General features: G+C 42.5%; 1 protein-coding gene across 1 annotated transcript; it reads left to right on the top strand.

The window, feature by feature from the left end:
- Window positions 1–119: 119 nt before the first annotated feature.
- On the top strand, window positions 120–7,760 carry LOC134648391 (eukaryotic translation initiation factor 3 subunit H). The gene is made up of 6 exons (XM_063502920.1): window positions 120–266; window positions 2,056–2,273; window positions 2,896–3,055; window positions 4,372–4,576; window positions 5,172–5,323; window positions 7,525–7,760. Exons 1-6 carry the CDS (start codon window positions 123–125, stop codon window positions 7,723–7,725), a joined length of 1,080 nt encoding a protein of 359 aa, XP_063358990.1. The 5' UTR covers window positions 120–122; the 3' UTR covers window positions 7,726–7,760.
- The last annotated feature ends 3,063 nt before the right edge of the window (window positions 7,761–10,823 follow it).

Genomic DNA, 10,823 nt, shown 5'->3' with positions numbered 1-10,823 from the left:
TAGCAAACATGACATAAAATCGATGAATTCCCAGTGAAAACGCTGGTTACTAAAATAACATAGTAAACAATGGCTTAAATAGCATGAGCGAATGAATGGTGTTGCCATGTGCAAAAGAATGAATGAAACGTGACAGCACAACTATCAAAATCAAATTCGTTCGTTCCGTAAAACCTTTCAAATTAAAAATGGCGAGCCGTGGAGGGTCTGCTCGACGTATTCCTGAAAATGAAGCCGCAATTACGTACGTTCAGTGCGATGGACTGGTAAGTAAACAAAAGAAATAAATTAAGAGTGAACTATGGTGAAAATTTCATTATCGAGTGTTACTTTTCCTATGAAAACTAAATCTGTCGACGCGTCAGAAAGTTGGTTGTTTTGTTGTTTCAAATGATAATTATAACACTTAGCTAGTGCCAAAATATTTTAAACTGTAGTATTTAGTTATATTATCATCTAATACAACATTTAAAATATCTCAAAGAACCCATTTAAGACATAAGTTAATTGAACTTTGGAGGTTATGTTCCCTGAACATAAAACATGATTCTAAATCAATTCTGTGCAACTTTAAACATTGGTGAGAAACAAATGACCAAGAACCTCATAACCACTTCCTATAAACTTTTATACACATGAGCCTGGCCTCAACCTATTCTATTTAGTTATGCACACTGCCAAACTACTGAATTAGAATTAGTCATAGGCCATTTTAGGACAGCAATTATACTATACCAGGCCTAGAGGCCGAATTCAGCGATGATCTCAACGTGACTTGATCCCGGTATTTATTTTAGATAATGAGCTATGACATACCTGTTATTTACATTGAGTGACTGGAAGTTTACTGATAAATGTTTATTTTGAGTTTGTTTTGTTTTTACATAAGTCAACAACTTGTGCAATGCATATTTAGAGTTATATTTAAGTCATGTTTGTTCCTACTGGTTTTTAAAGAATGTAAGACAAATAAAATTTAAAGGAACTAACCAATGAAAAATAATTGTTTTTCTATTTAGAATTGACCTAAAGATTGAGATTGAGTTTTGTTGATTCCGAACAAACTACTATAATGTACTAAAATTTACATTATGCTTCACAATTATAATTTATGCACTTTTGCCTTTTGTAATGTATCACTTTTTGGGCTACAAAATATAAATGTAATCATTCTTTCAAATGTGTATAACATACATATTTTCAAAATGCCATATGAAATGTGCTTAATCACTTCCACATTTGATATAGCTTACCAAACATAATCACTTGGTATTAGAGCACTTAGAAAGTTTACAGGTCACTTTTTCAGCTTTTTGCAAAACAGGTATTACCTATATATCTTACCCACTACCTACTCATATCCATGCACACTAAAAGAGGCAGTTAGTAACTTGAACACCTTGCTAAATTTCGTGGAGGAGCTGGGGTGGTTAGAGTAGTAGGGCTACCTCATTTTGAGGCGCTGGTGGCCTAGCGGTAAGAGCGTGCGACTTGCAATCCGGAGGTCGCGGGTTCGAACCCGGGCTCGTACCAATGAGTATTTCGGAACTTATGTACGAAATATCATTTGATATTAACCAGTCGCTTTTCGGTGAAGTAAAACATCGTGAGGAAACCGGACTAATCCCAATACGGGCCTAGTTTACCCTCTGGGTTGAAAGGTCAGGTGGCAGTCGCTTTCGTAATAACTAGTGCCCACGCCAATTACTGTGATTAGTTGTCAAGCGGGACAACGCGAGGAAGATGTATAATGGAAATTAGGTATGTTACGGAAGAGTACTCGGCGTTCCTGGGACCTCGCCGTCGCCGTATAGCAGCGAGGCGGCAACAGAGGGGTTTTAGTGGGTAAACCTGGGGTCTCATTAGCCCACAACAGCGGGTCCCACATAATCATCCCGGCCCGTCCCCGCGCCGCCGGGTGGTATGCGTAAAGCATTTCCCCTCTTAAAAAAAATATAAATAAAAAGGGCTACCTCCTTTCAAGCATAATAGGAACAGTCAATGTCGATTTGTTCTCAGCAAAGCTAACTAACTTCTATGTACTCAATATTTCAGGCGGTAATGAAAATCCTGAAGCACTGCCATGAGGAATCATGCAGCAACATGGAGGTGGCCCAGGGGGCGCTGCTCGGGCTGGTGGTGGAGAACCGGCTGGAGATCACCAACTGCTTCCCGTTCCCCAAGCACGACGACACCATGGACGAGGAGGAGTACCAGCTCGCCATGATGAGGAGGCTGCGGAGGGTCAACGTTGACCATTTCCATGTTGGATGGTGTGTGAATAGTTTGTTATCTTGTTTTTATATCAACACAGTTAAACCTTGTTTTATATCTATTCTGTCCTTTTAGTCAAAACATGGCCTTGACAATAGATGTGTGTTCAGATATCTGTGAGCCCCTTGGCCACTCTAATGTATCTGATGGCAACTGTACAAAAGCTGGATGTTTGTAAAGATTGTTGGTAAATTGAATTATAATTTTAGAATCTGGGATATAAAAATAGCCAATAAAGCTGTGCTTTATAATTTATAAATGAGAACATGATGGATATTAAAAAAAATATTATAGCAACTTGTCTATTTTGTAGTAGATTTTCCTTGCGAAGAAATTGACGCATTTATGCTTTATAGCAGCTCAGCTTGGCTTCTGAGAAAGCTACTTCATGGGACAATTTACTTGTAAGGCAGCTATTTGTATAATGCATGAATGAATGAATCTATATTTCAGGCAACTAGTGGCCCATACATAAATACCTTAAAACTAGCATGCATATTATAAAAATATAAACTAAACACTAAAAATCATTATGATTGTGATCCATTACGCAACCCCGCAGTGTCAGTGGCAATGTATGCCAGTTATTATCACATATTAACAATTTGATACTATTTTCAGGTACCAGAGTGCCGACGTGGGCAACTTCCTGAGCCTGTCGCTCCTGGAGTCACAGTACCACTACCAGACCTCCATCGAGGAGAGTGTGGTGGTCATCTACGACACAAAGAAGTCCGCGCGCGGTTTCCTCACGCTGAAGGCTTATAGGTTAACGCCCCAGGTTGGTGTTTTAGCTACAGGGTGGCCAACTTAGAGGTATACAACTTTTTTTTGCCGCCATTTTATTTTGGCGGCAAATATGACAGTTATTGCATGAAAATTAGTTTGTGTAGATACGGCAAATTTATTATGGAGCATTTCACGACGGAACAACGTGTTTTAATCATTAAAAACAATAGAAACATTAAAAATAACGTTTCCCGGTCGATTAATTTCGAGAAACGGTGACATTGACTGGCCCCCAAGATCGCCTGATTTAACAGCTCCTGACTTTTTTCTGTGGGGCTATCTAAAGGGACGTGTCTATGCTAATAGGCCAACGAACCTTCAGCAATTAAAACAAAATATTCGAAACACTGTCGCTGAGATAACGCCAGAAATGTGTGAAAAAGTGATGAAAAACGCGATGAAAAGGGTTCGCATCTGACATGCTGCTAGAGGTGGACATTTGTCTGACATTATTTTCCAATTGCTGACCCTACATATTATACTTAACAAGGAATACTTAATATTTTTTATGTTTTATAGAATAAAATTTCAAAAATAAAGTGTATACCTCTTATTTGGCCACCCTGTATTACAAGAGACGAACTATTGAAACTTGATACTTATTCTTATTCTTGTTGTTAGGGGCTATATGAGGCTCCATAAGCCTATGTATCACTGCGACCATTACTGATCTATTGTGATCGCCACCTACTACAACTCGATCCAAGCCTGCAACTTCAAACAGCTGCAGGATCTTTTTGATCTCGAGAGACTTTAACTCCTCCGACTTTAACTTGGTACTTACTCAACAAATCTATCTATCTATATAGCCATTTATTTGCGATCTAAGGATCATACACCGGTCATTAAGTCGATATTATCATTTCTTTTTTTGCAAACTACAACATGTCCCGCAGTTCGGTGTGCCTTTTGGCATAGGCCTCCTCCAACCTTCTCCACTGTACTCTTTTTCGTAACTTTGGACCAGTAACTAAACAAATACTTGGTACTTAATAAACTCTGAATGTGATAGAATCCATAAAATGATTCATTGATTGAATCATTTCATGGATTCAATCAATCATATTATTAGGCCTGTTCTCTCTTGAGTTTATATATCTCTAATAGTACTTTTGAATTTTGCCAAAAAATAGCCTCAACATTGCAAACTATTCGCATGACACGCAATGCTGATCGTCTGGTTGTTGAAGTAACTTATCACTTATAGTTTATTTTAAGGCGCAATTAGCCACTAGTTCTGAAGAAGTAAAAAACGTGTTTTTAAAACTATCAAGCACAAATTTTAATATTTAACATTACGTTTCCCAGGCCATCCAAATGTATAAAGAACAAGACTACACCCCCGAAGCGCTCCGCAACCTGAAGATCGGCTATGAGAGCCTGTTCATCGAGGTCCCAATCGTCATCCGCAACTCCCCGCTCACCAACATCATGATGTCCGAGCTCTCGGAGATGATACCCGAGGAGGAAGGCTCCAAGTTCCTGGACCTGGGCACCGCTTCAGTATTGGAAGGTGAGCATTATGTTCTAAGGGGTCACTGTTTGAGATATTTTTTTTCCACCATGGTGATCTAAGGCGTTATCCTGGCATTTTGCCACGGCTCATGACTGGGGTCCGCTTGACAACTAATCCCAAGAATTGACGTAGGCACTAGTTTTTAAAAAGCGACTGCCATCTGGCCTTCCAACCCGGAGGGGAAACTAGGCCCTATTGGGATTAGTTCGGTTTCCTCATGACGTTTTCCTTCACCGAAAAGCAACTGGTAAACACCAAAATGATATTTCGCACATAAGTCATTGGATCCCGCGTCCTCCGGATTGAACGTCGCACGCTCCTACCGCTAGGCCACCAACGCTTCTATCTAAAGCCCCGTCTCCATATCGCGCGGCAAACCACCGAACATTGGCTCGCGCGGCAGCCGCGCGCAATGGATACCGGGCTGCCGCGCGAGCCAACTCGATGCGCCCGGTATCCATTGCGCGCGGCTGCCGCGCGGTCCAATGTTCGATGGTTTGCCGCGCTATATGGAGACGGGGCTTAACACTTGTTAGACCAAAATATAGAGGGGGTGTTATCTTCTGTCTAAATCCATAATCACAATTTGCAGGTCAGCTCCGCAGCCTCATGGAGCGAGTGGACGAGCTGAACCAGGAGGCCATCAAGTTCAACCGCTACCAGCAGCTGGTGGTCCGTCAGCAGCAAGACAAGCACCGCTGGCTGCTCAAGCGCGCCCAGGAGAACGCTGCTCGTGCTGCCAAGGTACCATGATCTGACCCACACATTCTAGGGCAACTCCGGAGCCTAATGGATGAGCTCAACCAGGAGGCCATCAAGTTCAACCGCTACCAGCAGCTGGTGGTCCGCCAGCAGCAGGACAAGCACCGCTGGCTGCTCAAGCGGGCCCAGGAGAACGCTGCTCGTGCTGCCAAGGTACCATGATCTGACCCACACATTCTAGGGCAACTCCGGAGCCTAGTGGACGAGCTGAACCAGGAGGCCATCAAGTTCAACCGCTACCAGCAGCTGGTGGTCCGTCAGCAGCAGGACAAGCACCGCTGGCTGCTCAAGCGGGCCCAGGAGAACGCTGCTCGTGCTGCCAAGGTACCATGATCTGACCCACACATTCTAGGGCAACTCCGGAGCCTAATGGATGAGCTCAACCAGGAGGCCATCAAGTTCAACCGCTACCAGCAGCTGGTGGTCCGCCAGCAGCAGGACAAGCACCGCTGGCTGCTCAAGCGGGCCCAGGAGAACGCTGCTCGTGCTGCCAAGGTACCATGATCTGACCCACACATTCTAGGGCAACTCCGGAGCCTAATGGATGAGCTCAACCAGGAGGCCATCAAGTTCAACCGCTACCAGCAGCTGGTGGTCCGCCAGCAGCAGGACAAGCACCGCTGGCTGCTCAAGCGGGCCCAGGAGAACGCTGCTCGTGCTGCCAAGGTACCATGACCTGACCCACACATTCTAGGTCAACTTAAATAATAGATGAAGCTAGCATAGGGCAAAGGTTTCCCGTGTTTCTAGTTTTGGCTTAAGGGCATCGGGGTCATCATACAGGGTGCTTCCTGTAACAGGAGCAATAAATTAAACTGTAGGCTGTACTCCTCAAACTGACCAACATTTGTGCAGATACTTTTGAAAATAGCTCATGTTTTGATTTTCATTACACTTTAAAGTTTATTCTAAGACGCAATGTATTGCAAATTTTGTTATGTATAAAGCGTGACAAGCAACGTCAAACACACTGATGTCAGCGTACATTGAAGGCAATATTTATTTTGTATGAAAAAGAGGAAGTCTAAAGGATTCATAATTTTTAAAAGTTGCTGAACAAATGTTGGTCAGTTTGAGGAGTACAGCCTTTAGTTTAATTTATTGCTCCTGTTACAGGAAGCACCCTGTATAAAAAAAAAAGAATTCGATACTCTTCATAACATTGCCAGGGAAATGAGAAAAATACTGAAAGGGCGCGGACTGGACACACGTGGACCCTTTTGACCGTGCCGCTCGGAGCCGGCCGGACCGAGCGGTGGCTCGCGCAGCACGATCACAATGTATTCACTTGAATGAACATGTTCTGGACGACAGCGGCGCGTGCGTCCAGTCCGCGACCTTACAAGCTTGAGACTGACATCCCGATTCGCGTTAGTTATGAACCTATACTTTGCCAAGGACATAGATATGCTGAAGAAGGTGCAACGGAGTTTCACGAAATTACCAAGGCAACTTAAGAACAAACCATATGAGGAGAGACTGAAGGAACTGAAGCTCACTACTCTTAAGCACCGCAGAGAACGTGGAGACCTAATAGAGACGTATAAAATACTGTCTGGGCACTATGACCTCAAGGATTTTCATGAAATGTTCAAGCGCAACAACAACACCCGTCTGAAAGGTCATCACTTAAAGTTAGAAAGGCATAAGTCCCATAGTAACCCATACAAACACTTTTTGAGCAACCGAGTAGTGAGGGCTTGGAACAAACTTCCTGAAGATGTGGTCTCAGCCCAAAATGTGAACCAATTTAAAAATCAACTAGACAAGCACACCTATACATCTACTTGTCAATGATTACTGGATACAGGCAATATCAGTTGTCACAACTGCCTGCCTGCTTGTAGAATAATAATAAAATAGCGAAGAGTCTCGACCAACATCTTGAGAGACTCTCGCTAGGTGGTTGGATCAAGGGCCAGATGCAGAAGGCGGTAATCTTGGACACGGCGCGGATAGTCCGCCGGTTCCTCTCTCTGCGGCCCTGACCACCGGCAGCTTGGGCCTTGCCCCGCTGCTGGCGGCACCCTAGGTTAGGTTTTTTATAATGTGTTTATATGTATTTTGTATTGTTTTTGTAAGTGTTTTTGTATTTTATTTTTATATATAACCTAACCTAACCTAAGATCAAAAATAAATAAAGTATATAATAATATACTCAATATCCATTTGTTTCGTTCAAGGACGAGCCACCACTACCCGAAGAGGACGTGAACAAGCTGTTCAAGCCGCACCCCGTGCCGCTCCGCCTCAACCCCATGATCGTGGCTGGCCAGATCAACACCTACAGCCAGCACATCAGCCAGTTCTGCTCGCAGAGTCTGGCCAAGCTATACGTCACACAAGCTCTGCATAACGCGAAGGACACCAAGCAGACCAACTGATTTTGTATTTGGAATTAAAATGTTGAAGTCTCAAATAGTTTTTTTTCTCTAAACATCCTATAGTCTGTCAAACACAACTTTCAGTCAGTAAGAACCAGAACTATACTCATCCCTTTCTTTTAGGTGCTAGTTCTAGGATAAGACAAAGACAGTATGATTGTCTCTGTCTGTGTTTCAAATGAGACAGTCCTGGGCCAAACTATAAATAGTACTCTAACTAAATATACTACCTTTATTTATCTGTAGTCTTTAGACGATCGCTTTTTAGCAACACGGAAACCATACTATACTTCACACTATGTTTTGCATTTGGCTTGCCACACCGCCTAAACCCCATGATTGTGGCTGGCCAGATCAACACCTACAGCCAGCACATCAGCCAGTTCTGCTCGCAGAGTCTGGCCAAGCTATACGTCACACAAGCTCTGCATAACGCGAAGGACACCAAGCAGACCAACTGATTTTGTATTTGGAATTAAAATGTTGAAGTCTCAAATAGTTTTTTTTCTCTAAACATCCTATAGTCTGGCAAACACAACTTTCAGTCAGTAACAACCAGAACTATACTCATCCCTTTCTTTTAGGTGCTAGTTCTAGGATAAGACAAAGACTGTATGATAGTCTCTATGTTTGAAATGAGACAGCCCTGGGCCAAACTATAAATAGTACTGTTACTAAATATACTACCTTTATTTTATCTATAGTATTTAGACCAGCGGTCGGCAACCTTTTAGCAGCCAAGAGCCACTATTTTGTTGATATTTATAACTTTATCAGACAGTCGTTTGTCAATATTACAGACAAAATAGCCAGGGAGGCTCGCGGGCCGCAAGTGACAGGTTCACGGGCCGCAGGTTACCGACCGCTGATTTAGACGATCGCTTTTTAGCAACACGAAAAGTTAACCATACTATACTACTTCACACTATGTTTGCATTTGGCTTGCTACACCGCCTGAACCCCATGATCGTGGCTGGCCAGATCAACACCTACAGCCAGCACATCAGCCAGTTTGCTCGCAGAGTCTGGCCAAGCTATACGTCACACAAGCTTTGCATAACGCGAAGGACACCAAGCTGACCAACTGATTTTGTATTTGGAATTAAAATGTTGAGCTCTCAAGAAGTCTTTTTATTTTACCTAAATTCCTAAATGTACCTATTCCTAGATACCTATATACTCTAACACAAGAAATAGGTACAAGGTACTCGCTCAGAGCTTACAGGTGTAAGTAGTGCATAATTGTTTTCCCCCTACCTATGGTACCCCGCCATCGCCCCCATGGGTCATAATTGAAATAAATAAAAAATACTGGATAAAAACATTGTGCAATACACCGACAAAGAAGTTCTTATCTGTTAGCGAAGATATTGTCACATGTGGATAACTACCTAAGTCTTGTCTGAAATGTTGTTACTACACGTAACCGCTCTAAATTTTATGAAGAAATCACTAGATATTTGCAAAAAACTGTTGAAAATTTTTTAACAACAGCGATAGCGGCGCGACGTCAAGTGGTAACATGCACCTGATTTGTCAATTCCTTCGTGATTTAAGTCGCTTGTACCGTTTTGCCCACAACCCCGTCTTGTCCCTCTTCCCCTAGCTGTAAACTTATAGGTACTATTTGTTTGAATAAAGAATAAAAAAGTCTAAGAAGGTGCAATTGTCCTTGTCTATAAATTACCCACCTCAAGGATTCAATGTCTCTCAGCACCAGTTGCTGGTACATTAATCATTTTAATCAACCTAACCATTAACCGCCGGCTAGTAATTTCAAAATTACATAACGACTGATCGGGAGCCACAAAGTAACGTAATTGTTTGTTTTCTACCAGCAAAGTGCTTAATTCGACGTTTTCCTGCTAATCCAGTAATAGAGGCTATTAGAGAACATATGAGGCCGTCCTTTGATTACTAAAATTGCTTTATCCTGGTACCTGCCTTTCAGATGTGACCATAACGATTAAGCAGATTTTTTAAAGCATGCAAGGACAGCGAAACAACTTTACCTACTTACCCTAATACCTATATTCAATTCATGGAGTGTAGGAGCCTAAGAAAAATTAACCTATATATAAACCTATAACGTTATCGTTCAACTGTTTAATGTAATACCTAATAGTCAATTGTGGATTGAAATAGGTAATCATTATATACCTGTCGCAGTCAGATCGTCTAATCCGCCGTATTACATTACGGCTAGCCGTTTTCTAAAACAGGGGCGTTTTGAAATGCGGCGGTTCGACGATTAGCCGGATTGTCATTGCGATACGTTCTTCAATAAGGCGGCCTACGTTTAGCCGCATCGTATCTACTATTTAGATTGTAGAGTGACCAGTTCTTTCGGTCGCCTACGTAACCGGAGTTTGACAATGTTTGCAATTTAATTTATTTTTACCATGGTATGTACCACTACATGTGTTTCTTTTCCAAAACATTTCCCTCACAACTTAAATATACGGAGCCCCGCTTCGCGGGGCTCCTATTTCTGGGCGGTTTGCCCTTCGGGCATCTGAAGCTACCTAACGAACCTAATCTACTTATAGCCTGACCAGTAATATATGATAATTGTCAAGAGGGCGCTGTTATTCTCATGTATAGGGTGACAATTCAGTGTAGTATGAAAAAATTAGTTCCAGTGAAATTCCGCAACATGGCGCACCCTCAATAGATCCTGGTTCACCTATACCTACCTACGCTTTTTTCCCCAAAGTGTAATGTTTTCACGGACGTCTCACTAAATCAATAGATAGGTAGGTTAGGTTCGTTAGGTAGCTTCAGATGCCCGAAGGGCAAACCGCTCAGAAATAGGAGGTCTAGTTAAGGAAATGTTTTTTTTGAAAAGTAACAGTCCGACGAACTCCAGATTTGATGGACATCCCAGCGTTTGTCATAGTTTGTTGTTGTTATGTCAGGCAGCGCCACGAGTGTTAAAAATGGAAACAAAAAACTGTCAAAGCGGCGGCTAATGACTCGCTGTATTACATTACGGCTAGCCGTGTTGAAGAACGTATGGCGCCGAATACATTCCGGCGGATTCTCATTCAGCCGCATTCAATCCGGCTAATCGTTAAACCGCCGCATTTCAAAACGCC

The sequence above is a fragment of the Cydia amplana genome, chromosome 5 (genome assembly GCF_948474715.1).
Source record: "Cydia amplana chromosome 5, ilCydAmpl1.1, whole genome shotgun sequence".
NCBI lineage: Eukaryota > Metazoa > Arthropoda > Insecta > Lepidoptera > Tortricidae > Cydia > Cydia amplana.
The sequence above is the reverse complement of the archived record's forward strand: the minus strand, read 5'-3'. Positions and strand labels throughout refer to the sequence as shown.